The 20,437-nt window shown below is 34.8% G+C and overlaps 1 protein-coding gene across 1 annotated transcript in view; it reads left to right on the forward strand.

Annotated features, from left to right (window-relative positions):
- The window catches only part of LOC112963831 (connector enhancer of kinase suppressor of ras 2-like), a 254,744-nt gene that overhangs the window by 86,133 nt on the left and 148,174 nt on the right, over window positions 1-20,437 (forward strand). Inside the window, exon 2 of the mRNA XM_026061261.1 lies at window positions 779-942. Within this exon, the coding sequence (XP_025917046.1) occupies window positions 779-942 (164 nt within the window). The remainder of the gene's footprint in view (window positions 1-778; window positions 943-20,437) is intronic.

The following is a 20,437-nucleotide window of genomic DNA, read 5'->3' on the forward strand; positions in this document are numbered from 1 at the left end:
TATAGTACATTTCTAGACAAAGATCTTGAGGAAACTCTGTGTAACTTTGCATAGCTTTCACTAGTAAAGAATCATACTTGTGTAGAACAGCTTGTTACGCAGTCCCATCTCTAGTCTGGGAGATAGACTAGCCTGGCAGCTATGAAGTCTGTTATTCTGTGAATGGGCAAAACTGTGTAATTAATCTAAGYTTTGGGGTGTAACAATACTATTTATATGTTGTTGAGTTTCAGAAAGTTGGGTAGTTGGTCTTGAAAAAAGAAACTGTAAACACTGTGTGCAGCATAGTCAATGTCTAGGTGAGTGAGAAGGCCGGAAAAACATTCTTCCTAATTACAATCATTATCACACCATAAGACTTGGACAAGACTCCTAGAAAAGGGATCCTGAGAAGAATATGCTCCTTATCCTAAGCTAAACTTATACTTAGGACTTATTGATATCATAAGAAAAATGTTTTCTACAATGTCACTCTCTGGCTTCTTTATTCTTCTCTCTGTCTCTCTAGTAAGTACAGTGGACATTTTTAATTAATATTAAAATGTTTAAGAATGTTGAAAATAGTGTCAGTAATGGAAAGTTTGTTCTTGAGTATTATAGTGCATACCACAATGTAAATGAAATCAACTTGTATTTGTTTTGCACATTTTCCCTAATAGATCCTAACAAGGTACTGTACTTGTATTCCCAAGAAATTTATATATTTGTAAATTACAGAATTATTATTGTTTGTGTTCTCTGAATATGCATTCTTGTTTTTTGTTTTTTTTTTTAATAGGCCTTGATGATTGCCTCCAGCAATACATAAAAAACTTTGAAAGGGAAAAGATCAATGGGGAACAGCTGCTACACATCACTCATCAAGAGCTTGAGGAACTGGGAGTCACTCGCATTGGCCACCAAGAACTGATACTGGAAGCAGTTGATCTGCTGTGTGCATTGGTAAGTGATTTCTTGGATCACTCAACTTAATAATGTAGGTTTATAAATTTTCAAACCAAAAGTAAAATAATATAGACTGCACTCTACAACTACATGCTGGTATAAACACTGTTGCTTTGCTTCATTAAAGGACAGACAAGTAGAGGTCTCTCTCAACTCTAAAGAAACTAACTATATCCATTTTATGATTATGTATGATGGTCTTTTACTGCTCTTCCTCTAACTTGCTCAGTCCTATATTCACATGCAGTTGACTATCAGTGCTGGCATCCATATGGCTCTGTGATTATATGCCATATGCCCTCATTTCACTGATGTTCACCACACTATACAAAACCAAGTAGACCTGAATGTTTCAACTCATTACCAGAAGGTAATGTTAATTAGACTAGAAGATTGTTTAAAGTTACCTTTAAGACACAGTTGGAATGGTAAAATCAACTTTGTCTTAAACATAGGCACCTGTGTCCCTTTTTTTAGTAACCTAGAAAAATTAAAGTCTGGAAGAAAACTAGTCTTCCATTTAACGAGTTTTGTTAGCCTCTGAACAAAGCACTTGATATAAGAAAAGGTTGTTTTCTTTGTCTCAAATTTAACTCCTAATAACAGGTAATAAAATGAAATTATTAACTTAATTCTAAAGAAAAAAAAATTTGCTTTTTCTTATGTAAGTAAACAGCTGAAAGGATATTAAAAATATAAAATGTAGAACAGTAAAATTAAGTAGGTAAATTACATGTGATAATCTCAGCATTTTACTTCTTTACCAGGAGTTCTACATAGATTTTGATATGAAAAATTGTCTCCAACAGGGAAACTGGCATTTAAACTGACAGTAAAACAGAAATAAATCTGGAAATATTCACTTGATAATATAAAAGAAACAGTATGAAGTACCTTCTGATATGCATCTATGCTTCTTGTAGGCATGTCTAATCACAAAATATACTTGATTTAGCTTGAGATACACTTTTGCAAATTGAATAAAATGTATGTCAAAGCAGAGAAATGCTTTTGGTCTTGATGCAAACATACTTGTAAACTGGTGCATACTGCATGACCGGAAATTTTTTGTGTTTTGGAAACATTAAAAATCAACTTAGAGTTTTTTTTATTTGAATCATTGCTTTCCACATAAAAGGAATCTAAATATCACACAATGTTATATTATCTAATGAACAAAACAGTGCTATGCCCAGTCAGAAATAACAGTCACAAGAAATTTCCTCTGGAAAAAGAAAGCCCTTCAGTCAAGTGCGCCTATTAAGAGGACCCTTGCTGATTTTTTTTAACAAAGAAACTGTACCTCTTAAATGTTGGCCCCATTGCTGGTGAATAGTGCAGCTCTTCCCTTACAGTGCCATCTCATGACCTTGTTATTTTCTCTTTTATAGCAGGGATGGGGATTTTCCAGCTCCTGGTATCATTTGTTTAGCCTCCTGCCTTTAAGCCCTTATCCTTCCTTCCCCACTCTGTCTCTAAAACTTCTGTATTCTTTTTCCCTGCTTCTAATTCTTTATTTTCCTTCCCATTTGCTGTGCTTTCTGCTGAGTGAGTCTCTGCTGCCTGCAGCTCTGCCCACGGGGGTATTCTCTTGCTTCTGACGTTTCTCCCTTGCTGCCATGTACTACGCATTCTTCAATCCCTGAAGCTTCTTACTGAGCAAGGATCATAAGTAAAAGTTTTACAAGACTAAGTATTATATCTATTTTAAACTTTAATATTTTTTAGGAATTTAATCTCTATAACCGAAAGCATCATTAAGAATTTCTCTTAATCTAAATAATGGCAACAATTTAATGGTAGGATATCTGATGCTGCCTTCACTAACATCTGAAATTCACTTCTAAAATGTTACAATTATCTTCTGATTCTGTGCTAAATCCTGAAACATGAATAGATAATTGCGCTAAAATTTGTTAGCTGATGATGGCTTTGCTAGGTGATCAATGAGAATTGTGAATTGGAGTTCATAGCTGTAATGGATCTTTAATATAGCAGGTAGTCTAAAAAACAGAAAAGACCTGATGAAGAAAGAAGAGAGATCTGTATCTTGTTCATGCCACTACAATCAACTAACATATGAAATGATTTGAATTAGAATGTCTCAGGGACTGTTACATTTCAGCCCTAAATTCCTGAGTTATCCTATCAAGCAAAAACTTAGGTTTATGTGCAGCTAGAATACAGACTCAACCAGTAAGATGATAATACAGTAATGCATTGTGTATGTGTTTGTATATATGTACAGTGTATATAAAGTACAAATTAAGTATATTTGTAGGTGCATATATACATGTACTTACAAAACAAAAAAGCTTCTCAAAGCTGAAAGCTTGTTGTGAACAAAATTGAGAGGAAATATCAATTAAAAAAATCTGCTCTAAAATTGCATATGTTGAGAGGCAGAGTTGCAGAGAAGCAATAGTTCATCTCCACCCTCCTGCCCTCCCTCCATTAGCACCATTCAGCATGGCACGTATTCCTGGTCATATGCTGGTGGAGCATCCGCAATGCTATGCACACTCTCTTTTCTTCCTGTCTACATCACTGATAGCTGCAGTCCTGTTTACATCCATAAATGTCAGTACAGCTTTGTACTCTGCGTATCATTCACTCACTGGGCCATATCACTTATCATTGATTTTTTTCCGTACATGGAATTCTTAATTGATCCCTGTTTGACAATTGGCAGTGTCCAAGTTACATGACCTATTTCCTACAGGCAGTATTACCATGGTGTTCCCTTCTATCTTAGCCAGGTAGTTTGCAAAATGTTTTAAACAGAAATGTCTCCAAAATACTATAGAAATCTCTCAGATAAACTTAAGCTTAGTGATGCATCAGAAATTTGGCTGCACATTGGTCATAAGTTTGGTTGCAGAGCAGCTATGTTGCTTCAGGAAACAGACAAAAATGTGAGTGTCATAGCTCAGGCTTTCGGAACGCTCTGGAGGGCACGTTGTGATGCCTATTTTCCATATGCACTCCCTAAGGGCTTGGCCACCAGCCCACTGGCTTTGGGGTCTTTTTTCTTGTTTGTTTGTTTGGGGTTACACATCAAAGACTAATGCCTCTGCTTCTATATCTATGATGCAAACTGTTACACATCATATACATAACTAAATACTGGTCTATAATTAGGCTTCTAAGTGCAAGAGTAAAGCAAAAGATAAAGGAGGGGTGTGTTTTCTTTCTTCCTTGCCCTGAACCACCTATTAACTAGACTGTCAAATGCAAATTATTGAAGGCAGGGAAGTTTTGCTTGAATAATCTATTACACATTTTCCCTTGAAATTATTTTATATCCACTCTTCACAAATAAACATGAAAAAATTCTGAGGTAATATCATGTCTGGATTAATTGATTCAAACCATAATAGTATTTCTGAATGAAATCAGAAGAGACATTACTAACATGCACAGTCATGGAATATAATTTCCATTTGTAAACTGAATTCAAAGTTTTCTTTAACTAGGTATTACTTAGGAGAATCCTCCATAGGAAGTATCCTATGTTGAAAGGAGACAAATGAAAGCAAGCAAGCAAGAAATGTAAGAAATGTTAATAGGGAAAAATAGAAGTATTTGATAGGTTCATGCATAATAGAAGTGGCAATATGGTGATTCGGAAGTATACGGATTTTACTTTACAAATTAAATAATTTAAAATGATAGAATAATCTGTTTTTGAAAAAGTAAAATCAAAGGTCAAAAGGTGAGAATGTTTTTCACTGGAGGAGAGCGTATTGGCACTTTCCTGGGTTTGCTGAGGCTTGAACTCTGAAAGCAAAAGTTGTGGGTGAGCCATAATTTCAGTTTCAATTCTTTGACCATTCTAAAAAGACAGCTTTTAAGTGGGCCTTTTAAATTCCAGAATCTTTAGTGGTGTTCTAATTATGAAGATAATTTGGAATGATTCCTGTGGAAAAAAACCTATCTTAAAGATCAAAGTCCTTTCTTGCTAGTGCAGTCAGAAGCTGCTCTGCATTTATTTGAAGTCACCTAAATAACATTTATGGACTTAAAGCTGCATGCCGTTTAGGATTTGGATTGTAATTTTGTTAAAGCTGAAATGCTAATCTGGGTATATATATTGGAGGAGGAGTTTCACAAAGGCATTGGCTGTAAGGAGGATACTCTGAAGAAGAAGTAAAGCCTGGGAAAAATCTGTGATAGACAGTAAAATATATTGGAAATAAGCAAAGAAAGTACTTTGGGGGTCAGCATGGGTTGCTGTTCAAATCTATGCATGTAAATTTAATTTAATTAGGACAGTATTGGAGGTCACTTTGTTGTAAAAGCCTCCACAAATTAAAATATAAATAGTCTAGTAAGGAGGAAGACTTTGATAATGAATTGTAGTAAAATAAATGTAAAAAGAAGAAAAGTATGCTCAAATATAGATTGTATCTAAGGCAATTAAAAGTACTGTTAATTCATAGACTTAAGCTAGTGAAATGAGGCACTGTGCAGTGATAGTATTCAAAGAGAGATTAGAAACTATCTTACCCTGTAGTTAGTGCAAAGGCCATCAATCCAAGCACGATCATTTTTGGGGGTTTATTTTTATTTTTTTATTACTTCTAGAGCATTCCTACCAAATTCATATGAAATATTTTCTAACATATTTCATTATTAGATATCTCTTTCTTTGACAAAAATTACAACAGTAGGAGTATTTTATGTTGGTCCAACTAAAAGCAGTTCGCAGTAATTTATTTTGAAGTATGCCATGCTGAAGAAACAACAGCCAGTCTTTCATAGCTGTCTGTGTGTCTCTCAGTAAGATTATTTCTTCAGAATTAAAATTATTCAAGTTTTGGTTAAATTGATACTACTTTTTAATGGCCATCTCTCTTTAGATCCTTTTCATCTTTTCTTCTGCTGATACCTTTTTTGATTTGTAAATACTGTGAATATATTGGGAAATATTTTTTCTTACTTTACCTGAAATGTAATTGACTTTCATTTTTAGCAAGTCATTGGATATGTCAGATGCTCATTTTCCCCCAATATTTCAAAGCTTAATATAATTATTCTAGAGTGAAATCTTCATTTTTATATGCTGATGCTTAAATAGATAGAAATAAATTTTTCTTCTTTGAAATGGAACTCCCTTTCTCTTGGTGAGAGATGAAGAGATGTTCCATCTCCTCAGTATTATGAGGAAACTGGCATATATATATAATGTATGTTTTTACACACACACACACGTGCAACCAGAGAGCTATATTAATCTCAATAAGAAAAGAAGTTCAACTTTTGGCAGTCCAGTGCTATTCATTATGCTGTGCCAAGTCATTAAACTAATAGTCTTGAATGGGTTATTTAACTATTCTGTGTATTAGGAAGCATGTATCTTTTGCTTAATCTAATTAGTTGTTGGGTTTTTGKTTTTTTTTTTAGACTTTCAAATTACGTGATTTGAAAAATAAACAATTTCAAGGATTGTATGTTGATTTTTACCTCTCATTTCCAAGTGTGTTGCCAATTTCTTGCACTTCTAAAAACTTTTGGTAGATCTTGACATTGAAGGAGGATAATAACTTTTTAGAAACAGCTCTCAATAGGATAAAAGTACTTTTGTTCATAGTAAAGAAGAAACCTGAATGTAGTTCAATATTATTTGTTTTGCCTACTTAGCACACAGAAAGCCTTTAATTTAGAAATTGCCCAGTGTTCCCTTCCCAGAGGTAAATTCAGCTATAAGAATTGATCTAACCAAAGAACAAGGTAGAGAGCAATTTTTCTTGACAGTTGCTCAGTTCTCCCTTCAAGGACCACTGCCCCTACACCCAATGTTCCTTAACAGGAACTAGTAACACCTTGTTTCTGAGATTAACCCCTTGGTCACACGCTAAGAGGATTTGGGATACTGTAGAGGTCCCACCAGTGCTAGTATATAAGTTTAATGGGTAAAATTTTCAGAGGTATCCAAAGGCAGGATTGGCTTAAATGGAATTCAGAACCAAAATGACTTAATAATTTGTGTTTTGTGTTCAGTTACACTAGAAATAAGGGCCTAGGCTCTTTTGAAAATTTTATCCTGTAAGAATTTAGCATTCTTATACAGCAATAATGCCTTATCAGTCAAGGCCACATAACTAACATCTAATGAAGGCACTGAACCCTCTGGTTATCTGATGTCTGCTCATCACGTAGCCAAACACTGACTGGAAGTGGCCCTATTTAGGTGTTACAGTGTGCACATGATCCGTTGCCATACGATGAGGTATGTATAGTAGAAATAGCAGAAGAATGTAGGTAGGCTGCATTTTACTCTGATTTCGTCTACCTGCATTACAGTTCAAGGGGAAAGAGAGCAGCAGTGAGTGGATTGCAGGTCAGGTGAATTCTAATAGACCATATCTAATTCTTTCCCATAAGCAATACACCCAACCTTCATAGGATTAGGCTATTGATTTTCAGATAAATTACTTCAGGCTGTAAATATTTCTGTATTCTTCCTACTTAAGGCTGTTAGTTATGTCAAAGAATTTTTCAGGTAAGATAAAAATATAGTCTTCTTACAAAGTCAATTTGCTGTGTTGATTCCTATTTTGATTCCCTGGATTTATGCATGTCGGTTGCCTGTAACAGCGAGACAATTTTAACCAACTAAAGAGAGGAAATGGATGTTTGTTTTGTCTTGGCTGCTGACATAGTCGAAGGATTTCCTCTGCTCACGCAGTTGTTCTTGGTCACAGCCTACATACAAACATGTTCTCTTCAAAGTGTTAAATCTGTTATAGAGCTTATAATTTTCTTCAGAAAATGCATCTGTTTAAGTACCAATGAGAATGAAGGTCCTAATCTATTACAGATTAAGTTAGTGACAAAGCCACTATAGGATCTACTGCATGTTTCTGAAAAATGATAAATACACTTTTTTTTCCATTTATGCTGACCTAAAACAATCCATTATTGTATTTTGTCTGGTTATATTTCTGGGTAAACTCAGTCAATGAATTTGTATATTCCTTTTCGTATTATGAGTTACTGTTACTCACTGGTAAGAGAACAACACACCACACTAAGTATGGTGAAATTGTATAGCTACTTATTAGGCTAATGCAGGAGCAGAAATTTGTGCAAATGAATAGGTAAGCTGATGATACAGTGCTGAAAAAGCACACACATGTTTATTGGAAGCTGTAGTCCAGGGCAGGAGGGAAAATACTGACTGAATTCAGTCCAGATAGTGTTGGTATACATCATAATTTGTGTATATTCTTTTGCATTTAGTTTGGGGGGTGTTAGTGGTAAATTATTTCTGACATAATTTGGATTTCCTTTGAGGTTTATATTTAATATAAGTAGAACTGGAAGAGAACGTTTTTGTTTATAATTTCAGCCTTAGAGGATGTTCAGTTTCTTCGAGGCTGAAGATCGCGATCGTACTGCTAGGGATCAAGGAATAGAATTATTTTTTCCCCCTTTTGATAAAACAACAGTCTCTATAAAACCACTCTGTTTCACTTCATATTTATTTCTGATGGAACAAGCTGCCTTAACATTGTGTGTTACAGCATTAAGTTAACATTTGTGGCTTCTCTGGCTTTAATTTCTTTGTGTTTCAGAATGCAACCTTTACTCCACAGTAGTCTAGTTTGCCAAAAACAGTGGAGAGCAAAATGCAGTGTAGGCCAGCTCCTGTTTCAGCCTCATTCCCCTGCCACCTTGATCCAATATTCTAAATTGCTCTCTGTAAGCTCTCTTGTGTCCTGCAGACCAGCCAAAATTTGGATACTTGATTTGTCTGCAGCTGTGTGGAGCTATCTTGTGCTCTCCTAAGGATGCTTACCTAGCCTTTGTGGACTAATTAGAACTGACATATCCAGTTAATTTATATGAATTATTGTTTTAACTAGAATTTGAATGTGAAATGTATGGAGTAACCTGCTGGTGACATTATGTATAAGCTGTGCAGAAAAGGATTCGCATTTTCTTTTCTTTCTTTTTCTCTCTACCTTAAAGGAAGAAAAAAGAAAGACCCTTGTAATATTTCTCTGTCCTGGGTCATTTCCTAGCTGATGATGCAATATTATGCTAAATTTCTGCAGTGCTTTTGATAACGTTACAGTGGATTTGATTAAAGCTTTCCACAAAAAGAAATCTTGTAAAAGATTCTTGTGAGTTCTACCACAAACGTTAAACTCTATGAGATAAAGCTACTTTACACCTTCATATTTCTGTATGATATTTGTGGGGGACTTTGAACTGAGTATGCATGCATGTTTTTACAGGGGCTTGAGGAAAGTGTATTTACCTTTTTACAAGTAAAGGCTTTGAGTATACAGTGTTGATCACCTTGAAGTGGTGAAGCTCTAATCAAAATTGTAGTGTGGGATTCTGCACGAGTCAGGCTACCCGTCTTCTATCACTCTGGCTTTTGTTCTGTCATCTATTATGTTATAATACTGGTAGTAATTCTGTCATACAACACCATATTTACAAAACAGGTCAACTGTCCTAGCCTCTGATTTTTGAGAGTTCCTGCTTTTATTTAGAATTTCATAGGCTACAGAATATAATTTCTCTAGTAAATGTGCTTTTTTCATATCAGTATTTTATGCAGTGCTTAACACTAAGCAACTATTTCTTTCATTTGTTTAAAAGGGGGCACTGATTTCGTTCTTTAGAGCTTTATAACTAAAATGTCCTGATTTATATTCATGTAAATGTATATAGCAAAATTAAGTACAGTGAAACTTGTATGAATGGAATGCTATGGAAATAGCATTAATTCTGGATGGTACAGAAATACTGGTCGAAATACATAGCTATAACTTTAGTTAGATGTCCTGTTTTGTGAACTGTATTTAAAGTTTGTTTATTTTTGAAAGGTGCATAAAAGTTTGGAACTGATAAAACTTTCCTGCAGCTGAATACAACACAGCTTGGGCAGTGGGAACCCATCATTCTTCTGCTCTTTACTGACATAAAACATAATTATTGCTTGTTGATGCATATCCACGTGTATTTACTGAGCTCAGATTTCCACATGTGCACTGACTTGTAAAAAGAAAACTCATGTTAGTAGCTTAGTCTTTGTCCTTCCTGTTCGTGGGTTTTTTCTTTTTTTTTTTTTTTTTTTAAATGTGCAAGAGCAGGAAAACTAGCAGCAGTAAAAATGATGGAAGTGCTGATCCAATGCTGGTAACTTTTCAGTTTCATGTTCTGTTGGCTTATGTTATACATACTTATTAAATCCTTTAAAGATATATGCTTCGTATTAAATAATGCTTACTGCTGACTTCAAATCGTTCTGTTATTGAAAATGTGGCTGGAAATTTATTGACCTGTTCTCATCATGAGATTTAAAGAAGTTAGTGCTACATTCAGTAAAGCCTAAAAACACAGATTTTTAAGTACACTGTGGTTTCATGAAAAAGCTAGTAAAACACCATCCTTTTGTATAAAAGAGTTGAACTCAGGAATTTTAAGCAGCAAGAGCTCTTAACTTCTAAAGTGCTCAGTATATCCTCCATTATGAACTTCATTGCAAACACAAGAATAATACTTTAATCAGGATATATTGAAGGAAAAATATTCCTTTGCTAAAATCATGAATTCTGGAATAGAGGGCTTGTATGTTTTCAGTCAGGAACTAGCATGTGGGTTTTTTGTATTGCTACATAACAACACTTAATGGTATGATATCTCATTAAACATTTTAGTATAAAATTTAATTCCATTAGCCTGCTGAAATTGATAGAATCTTTCCATTAACTTCAACTAAGCACAGATCAGGATTTATTTAAAGTCTTTACCGAAGCTGCTTCAATTCCTTATACATATTCTGGTGCAGGAGACATCTAAGTTGCTACAGCTCTGTTCACTGGAGGACTTTGCTGACAATAAGTATTGTAGAGCAGTGTGACTAATTCCCAAAGCAGACGAGATTTTTGTGATTGCGTTGCCCATGTCTGTGCCAGTTCATCCCTGTACCACCCATAACAAGACTTGAAACTTTTAGCCAGTCTCAATCAAACTGGACAGAAAGGTAAGTCTAAAAGATTCGTGCAAGTGCTGTGACAATCAGTAGGTAGGCACGAGGGGCTTATCCTGCAACAGTGACTCCTTGGGGAAAAATGCAGTGGTCAGTCAGCCCTGTAGGTGGGCAGAGAGGCAGCAGCCACGTGCCGGTGGGCAGGGGCACGTGGCAGGGCTGCCAGCTTGGGCGCAGCGCCGCACCGGCTCCCAGAGCGGTGCCATCAGTTGCTATTTGTGTGCAGGTGGCCTGGGAGTAACGTGAAGAAGAGGATACGAGAATGAGCAGGCACAAACCATTGAAAATCAGGCCTTTCCAGTACCACTGCTCGCTGAACAGCTTGCTGTTTCTTACACGGCGTTTTTAAAGCGGCACGTATAAATATCTGAGGATGACTAGTAGTTTCCCAGTATTCCAGTAACTTTTGCCTGTGGTGTGCCAGCAATGAGAACCTCAGAACCAGAACATGCAGGCAATGAAAGTCAATTCATTGATTGACTCCAGCAAATGGAATATTGATTCAGACTTGGGTAATTACATTAAATAGTAGGGGGAAAGTATATTAGATTAAGGAGGTACATAATTCTATTTTTGGAATAAAAAGGAAGAGTGATACACACTGTGACAGCAAGAGATTAACTTTCATCGTTAAATTAGAAAAAAACTGTTCTACTGCTAACATAATATTTAAATTCAATTTCTTAAAAAAAAAGACCTCAATGATGTTATAATTTTTATTTAATTTTTTGATGTAAAATTTTCTCATTTTGTTCATGTGTTCAAGCTTTTAAACATCAAAAAACTGTCTCTGTAACGGTCTGTGCAAAATGCATTGAAAATTCTTATATTTTAATGAAAAAATAACTGCACTACTATCTATATAGTGTTTTAAATAATTATAAACAATATTATGAACATGTAAAATTTGCTTTTGATTTTTTTAAGACTGATGCTTTTTTTGCTGGGAAAGATTTATTTGGTTTCTTGCTTGTGTGTCTCATTTTCAAAATCCTCTTTCCCGTGCAGAAGTCAGTGATTCATTTTTTCTTTAGGAGCCTGATTTGAAAGCCGTACTGAATGATGCAATGAATGTTACATTGCATTGGTAGCACTGTACCAATAGAGATTCTCTATGGGCAGGAAATACAGGGAGTAAATCAGTGCAAGTTGGGCATGATGACTTTTTTCTGATGACAGGAAAGAAAAATGAAAACTAAAAAATTCCTCATTTCTGAGGAGCAATTTGTTTCATAGATATAATTCCACATTAAGTTATTTTTGGTACCACTCACAGAATTTGTTACAATATCAGTTGCTATAAAGCTGTCTTAACTCCTGGGTAATTATTTCTCATCTGTTATTCTTCTAGATAAACTCATATGCATGCAATTCATAGTTGTTGTTGACTGTGAGTTGCTTGTGTGATCTTCAGCATATCCACGATAGAAATAAATTAACTTCATTTGTGTTCGTATCAATGCCAATTCAAAAGGATCTTGTTATGAATTTATTTTTTGTTTGCTTCTCTCTGAATTGTTATATGTAACATATATTACCGGTTCTGCAAGAACCTAAGAGAAAAGCTTCCAAAATACAAAATGAAATATTCAGTGTCAGTATTGGTATTTCCAAAACACAAGACCATCATTTACTCTTTGAAATTTGAATAGTGCCCTGCTGTTTAAAATTCTAATTTGTGTGACATACCATAGCTCTTATCCTCTGTAATGCTGCACTTTGCTGTCGTATAATTCATTTTAAGATGTACTTAAGGAAATTGAAAAGATGAGATTTCCTATGATTGAAGGGTTTGTTCTTCCATAAAATGATGATTATTAGGAAATAAATAGCAACAGTTAATTGGCCACAAGATTTTAGTAAGAAGTAATGATGAAGGATTTGTGGGTATTGCACAGGTTGCTGCATTTGTGTGGCTTTATTAGGTTTTACTGAAAAGGGAGGAGTGCATAAATAAAGATCAAGGAGTACTGGAAGGGTGTAGTATAGGCTTGAGACTTTCTGTCCATGAAATAAAGTCAGTGGAGTTCCCTGATTTTGCAGCAGGAAATTGAAAGTAGAATTTGGGTTTGACTTAGATATTCCTAAATGAGACATACGTACAGGTAATAAACCGCAGCAGTTGCAAAGGGTGGTAACCACTACTGCAGGAAATACTTGGTTATTGTTTTTAAAGGTTAGCAAATCGTGGTCTAATATGTTTTTGGAAGTAATATCTACTAGGTTATCCTTTGGTCTTGTTTATTTATCAGTGTACCCCAATCAGCATATTCTGTATAGCTTGGATTTTATACAAGAGGTCAAGCCATCACAGAGGTCTGGCTTACATATGTTTTTTTAATTGAAACCATATGCAGATCAGGCCTTACTTCATACTGAAGTTACCTAACTGGGAACAATTTATCTTGTGATATTAAAAGAAGTCACAAAACAGATTAACTTCCTTCATCCTCTTGGGTCTCGCTCTTGTGCATATCAGAAGAGAAATGCTGCCACAGCTTTATTTTCCTACTGGTATTTTTTTCTAAGAGTTGACATTGAAGCCATTAAATATGCACAGATGTCAGCTTGATAGAGGACAAATAATGCATGGTTGGTGCAGTACATTCACGGCTTTATGCTAGTATGTTTATGAGATGGTTTAATTATTTCAAACTGCTGCAATATTAAGGTTTTGCTCAAAAATATGAGAAAATATTAATAATTGCACTTTGAAACATAGAAATTTAATTTTTTGTTGAAATGCGTATTCACTTCCAAGCCCTTTGTGAAAGTAGAGTTGAGCAGAAAATATGAATTAGAAATTCAGTGGGTGAGTAGTTATGAACTGCTCAGAGGGATGCAGTTCAAGTTCAAAGGAAAAGCAGTAGAAAGGAAAGGCATTCTCTTTCAGATAAATTATAGTACTATTTTAACCATAGATTAGTTTTAGTCTCTCTTGGTTCTGAAACTGATGGTTCACTGCTTCCACAGAAATAACTCTATTGATGGTCCAGAATTGTAAATGAACATGCTAAGCTTGTCATGGACACTTTGATCTAGAAAAGGAAATGTTTCAAATAGTGCTACTTACCAGCAGCTCATAATGACTTTTAATCCTAAAATAAAATTAAGAGACATTTAAACCATTATTTTCTGAGTTGATAAATGAAAAATATCTAAGGAAATAATCTATCATAAAAGAATCCATGTTAGCAGTTTCCACAATATGAAACTTAGTTTTAGACAAGCTCTACAAGTAAATGCAAGAGTTTGACTGCATATTGCTTAATAGAATCTCAAAACATCATTCTTTCCTACTATTGTTCTACAGTCCCTCGTATGAAGCTCCAGTGTAGGTAACAGTTTTAAATAGTTAATTATTAAACAGAAATTTATATATGACAGATAGCAAAATATAGATATTTAGACAACTATATTTAAAAACAGAAAAAAATCCCAAGTACTTGCTGAATGATTCATCTAAAATTGTGAATAAGAATATAAGAGAAATTTTAGAAGAAAAAAACTCTTCAAAGGGTAGAGGAAATAAAAAGATGGAGAAAAAGACATGGAAAAATAAAATTAAGATACCCCTTGAACGTGGCCAAGAAGCTCAGAAAGGCATCATCCTTAAATACATATTTGGGATGTATTACAATGTGAGCCTTCTGTATGTTTAAAATCTTTTAAGACCAGTGACCTGAGTCATCCGGGACCAAATGTTGTCATCAAGAGGTTTTTACTTGTGTAAAAATATAATCTCTTCATATTTGACATTATTATGGCAATAAACAGTCCCCATAACTGAACAGTAGATTTTATGTTTTTTCAGATTTTAACCAAAAATTACATTGAGAACTGTATGTTAGCTAGATCATGTGTTTTAGGTAATGCACTTTTAAATATCTGAAGACCATGTAGGATGATGAGATGTAATTTACAGCTGAATTTTAAGAAAATAGCATACTTCTCACATTGAGTAGACACACATCCTGAGTAGAGATACTTGTGTATTCTATTTCTCTAGTACTGTAGGATGTTTTTTAATGTCTCAATGTTTTATGTAATGAACTGAATTTTCTAATACCTTTCTGTGTTTCAGGTGCTTCTACCATGGTAATGTATTCTCGCTCTTTCTCTGTAGACAGATATGTGTATATATGTAAACAGAAACATTAAGATGCTCCAGCGTATTCATGCTTACCCAATTAGACAGAGTACTTGAATCTTATGGAATTTATATCACATTGCCTTCATTAGGATTAAGCAGAACAAAAAGGTTTTACACAGTTTGTTCAGAGATCTGTAGCAAGAGCTACAGTGTAAAAGCTACTTAAAAATATTTAGGCAAGAGATCTGAAGGAACGCAGTGAATTCTTGATCATCCTTCTAACCATTTCACAACAGAAACTAGTATTCTGTGCAGTTTTAGCCTGGCATAGAGTGGGTCAAGTCTTGTCATACTTAGTGACTCATCTGAGATCCGTGAACAACAAATCTGCATACTGTATCTGTGGTCTCCTCTTGATCATCTTTCTATACTCATTGCAAGGTCCATTCTAGCCATACATTTTCCATGTCTTCGGAGAAGGTATCCACAGCAATATAACCTCATCTTCTGCTTTTCTCTAACTCAGTTCCTCATAGCAGATGTCCAGTCATTTGACTCCCTCAACACTTAGACATAATTTTACTAATTTATTAAAATGCCATATTCTAAAAAAAATCTGTTTCACAGGCTGGTCGCATGGTCTTTCAAGTCAGATTTTTAAAGGAAAGGCTATCATGTTTTCTAATTCCTATTTGAAATGGAAAACACATGGCTTCTTTTCAATACAGTGACTTTTTCAAGGCACTTTATTATGTTCAATTAGATTATACATACTGATGACAATGGAAATACTAAAGCTTTTTTTGGAAGTAAAAAATATAATTAAAACTTTCACCTTATTTAAAAACTGAATATATTTAATCGTAGCACTATCTACTTAATCAATGTATCTATTTACAAGACAAAAGAAAGGTGTATGAATTGTTTAGAAGCACTGTGACAAGTTCCAAATTATAGTCTCAGGAGGCAAGAGAGAACTGTGACACGATTTGCTTCAGAAAGGCAGGGTAATTATAATGAAAGGGAGCAAAAGGGGAGGAAAGCTACAAATAGAAAAGAATCGAGGTGGTTCATATAATATATTCTAATTTGTATTATGATGTCCCACATTTACATTGTATTACTATAGTTAAATTAATAAATCCTATTACTTTTTATTTCTGTATGAAAAATCATTGTTCTGTATACATAAACTAGGTTATGATACTGCAGATTAACTACCGTAATAAACTGATAGTCAAATATTACTAAAGATAGTGAAAAGTTTTTTTTATTATATATTGCTGCTGTTTTATTGATCTAGAACAAGAAGAGCTTTTTAAAAAAATGCTGAAAGAAATTCAGATAATATTTTCCTTGAGCTACAGTCCTCAGCCATGAAGGTGGAATGCTGCTTTTTTTAAACAGTGGGATTTATTTACTGTTTGCAAAATAACAAGGGCTAGGTTTTTATGTTTTCACAAAATATAAATTATGGAATAATTTAGTTTAGGTAGCATGTGTCCAGAGGTGTCCTCTCTCTATATATACATGCATACATACACATATTATATATATACATACATACATATTATATATACACACACACATTTTTCCCCCAATGCAGAAGAAAGTGAATTCTATTTAGTAAACTAGATTCATGTTGTAATCTGGTAAAACAATCCTAATGTAATTTCAGAATAGGTAAAATTTTGTGTGTTAATATATTTAGGTGCACAGTACAGCATTTCTTTGCTATACAGTAACTGGAATAGCCATTATGATAGTAATTGTACTAGACAGTTACTACAGAAAGATAAGCTAAATTGTGCAGAAGTGGGGTTTCGTGATAAGACATTCCGAGAATTAGGTCATGTTGGGTTCAATTGCCTATTATTCAGATGTCTCATTCCTGAGCTCACAGGGAATGTCATTATGATCATTACCCAATTAAGACACTACTGTGAAGTGACAAGTCTGACACTGTATGAACTACATCTAACACAGGGTTTCCTTAAGAAAACCTTTACTGTTTCTTAGAATTTTTTTAACTTTTCATTAAGCATGTCAAAACTCGCATTTTATTATAATCATTGTGCCATTTTTACCGTTCAGAAAATGTGTCAAGTTTTGTGTTCCAGTCTCTAGACCGGAATCTGCATACTGATTCATATGATACCCGATGTATTTTTTTTAGTTAGTTTTGGATGTAGAACACTCTTTGATGTCACACTAGAAGTTCACTTGCTGATTCTTTTAAGTTCCTAAGTATTTGCTGTGTTAAACAACACCTCGGCTCCAAGGCTTCGGACACTGATAATCAGCAAATGGTCATAGGCAATAAAGCACTACGTTTTCCCCAGGCCCATGCAGGACCAGATATACAATGTATTTAATACAGTGTTTCTTCTTCTTCTTCTTCTTCTTCTTTTTTTTTTTTAATAAGTGATAGGTCAATAAGGGGAAAAAAAAAAAAAGACCCCAGTATACTGTAAGCACTAGTTATACCAAAGGAGTAACTGTTATCAGACTGAGTCAAATAATATTTTTTTCTATCTATATAGCATTCCAGCAGAACTTTATCAAATTCAATATGCTAATTAAAAGCTATCTAATTTATTCTTTCTTTCAGCTCAATTTACATCAGGTCTGCTCACACAGAATACCAGTTTAGATCGTTTAGCACTTTGTCTGCAATCTGTGATAAATACTCAAAATGGGTCATATTCTGTGGGACCAAGGTTTAATACGTAATTTTAGTATTTTAAAAGTAATAGTAAAAACTTACTTGTTCAAATAATTTTGAAGAAAAATGTTCTGCTGAGATTTACATGAAAATTTTTTTACCTCTTCAACTTGCTACTTATATAAAGGAGATTCAGCCTGTAAAATCTTCTTTTAAAAACAGAAAAAAGGATATGCTTCCCTGAAAATATCTTTTGAGCCCATACTATATAGATAACTTTAGTTTTCATTTGTATTGTAATAATATCACTAAAAAAATCTTAACAGCTGATCTTCCTGATGAAATCAAATAAAAATACTAACTGTAGAAATGTTTACAGAGACAAGTATTTTGGAATGAAGTTTGTAATAGGTTTTGTGTTAGGCTCTTAACATTTAAAATATACCTTGATTTCAGAAAGGGAAAAAAAAGTGTATTTTGGGAGTTTCCATTGTATTTAATGGCAGAACTATTTATGCTGGAATTGTAATATGTGATTTTGAATTTTGCTATTATTAAATAGGCTGTTTTGGCCTGTTTTAGCACTGCTTTTACCAGTTTTCATTGAGTAAGTGCTAAATGAATATGTAGTAAAGAAATTCACTGTTCCAAAAGCCTGTACTATCATGGACATTGCGAGGATGTGGCCTTTGCTGGAGTAGCACATACACTGTTTTAGCCCACAGGCATTTGTGGGCCAGATGTAGCCACTGTGTTCTTCTGTGCGGCCCACTGTGTTTTCCCAAGGAGATTCTAGAAGCCCATAGCTGTTTCTTGGGCATTTTCTTTCCTAGCACAATCAGCTTGGAGCCCTGCATCACAGGGAGATGCCTGGGGGCAAGGCTCTCGCTGCTGTATTGCAAGCACACGGGTGCTTGTCCATGGGGAATAGGAGGGCTGGCAGGGGTGGAGCAGGAGCAACCCAGAAGGAAGCAGATCCGCTTTCCAAGCAGAGAAGGGGCAGAGTATCCCTGTAGAGCTGCGTCAGGGGTCGCAGGTCCACAGCAGCAACTTTAGGTCAACTTATGTGTTATCTGAGAATGGGTCTGGTCAAAAAACAGTTTGCGGTGGGGAAGATGCACCAGAAGATTTCTTTTTTCAACAAATTAATTCCCTAATTAAGCTCACTGTATGTCAGTTCTTGGTCTTGGGAAGTGAGCATGGCAGCCAGCATCTTTCTATGCCAGCTCACAAATATGACAGCTTAAAGCAACTGGGATACTGACCCCCAAAGCGTGGAGAGTGCCACGAGTCTGGATCTGCTGCTTTCCGGTGGGTGGGGAGGAGAGCGGGGGAGCAGCCTGCTGCCCTAAGCACGTTTGTGTGTTAGGGACAGGGTGGCACTTGCAGGGGTGAAGGCACAGCTCCTGCATGGGTGTGTTAATAGTCCAGAGTTCTTGCTGTCTAAAACTGAGCTCTGGCAGCTACAGCTACCATAGCCGGACCACACTGATAAATTGTGGAAATTCCTCGGGTTGATGTATGAGGTAGTGGCATTTTAAATGCTGTAGCACGGTGGACTTGTAAGATGCCTGGATTTCAGTCAGCGTTCTGTTGTTTCCTTTAACCTCATCAGTCAGATCTACTGCTCTGACCTTTTCTTTCTCTGAACCTCACAGTTCAGTGAAAATTTTAACATTCTCAAAATATCACCCACAGAAAAAGCTGAATATGCATCCATGTGTTGATGTATACATATTTTGCATTCCCCTCTGCATCTGACAGCATCAGGAAAAACTACTATACTTAATGAAAAAGAAATCTGTTTTTAAGGTTAATATCACTTCTTTGGAATTATACAATATAAACTATTTAACTAAAATTATATCCTGTGTCAAATAAATTTCAATGTGCATGCAATTTTTTTAGTTCCATATATCACAATATAGCAAAACAACTTAATTGTTCTTAGTACCTATAAATATATAATACCTTTTTTCTTTCACAGACAAACTCTTCTTATAATACAGGTATTTCTCACATAGTTTTAATCTTCACGTATCAGTAATTACAAAAAAATTGTTTAACATTAATCACTTCTTCCATTATACTGGTTATTATTTATGTTAATGTTTGCTAAATAGTGTGGCCTATTTTAGCTTAGTAGCTAAAACTTTTACAGATACAGTTATACTAGTGTAAAGTAATAATTTGTGATGTTATTATGTAGATGCAATAAAATAAGAAAACATTCTAAGCTATAGCTGAAGATTTTTTTTTGTTTGGTTTCATTCCATTTCTTTGAGTATGTAAACATAGATGTTATATTGTCAGATGGATAAAAAACTTACACAGTTTTGTCACTTTCAGTTAAGAATTGAACTTTCATACCAGAATGTGTGTACAAAACAAGTGCAATTTTCAGTTGGAATTGTGATACAGGCAGAGAGGGGGAGGGTTCAGCGTTACAGTGCACTCAGTTATTTATGCTTGATTTGGGGTTTATAAGGTGAAAGGATGAAATATATCTTTGGATGTGGATTTCCTATTTTTCAATTTCCAGTATGCATTTTTCATTATATGGAATATTCAAGAACTTTTATCTTACATCATATCATTCACTCTACTTTAAAAGCAGATTAAATCTCACTACTGAAAACTACAGTTTATTTCAAATTGTTCAAAAAACCCTGGTTTTCTCTCCAGTCTTCTGCTGTTCTAGCACTTCTGACAACAGCCACCT

This window comes from Apteryx rowi, unplaced genomic scaffold (genome assembly GCF_003343035.1).
Source record: "Apteryx rowi isolate R43461 unplaced genomic scaffold, aptRow1 scaffold_179, whole genome shotgun sequence".
Taxonomy (NCBI): Eukaryota; Metazoa; Chordata; class Aves; order Apterygiformes; family Apterygidae; genus Apteryx; species Apteryx rowi.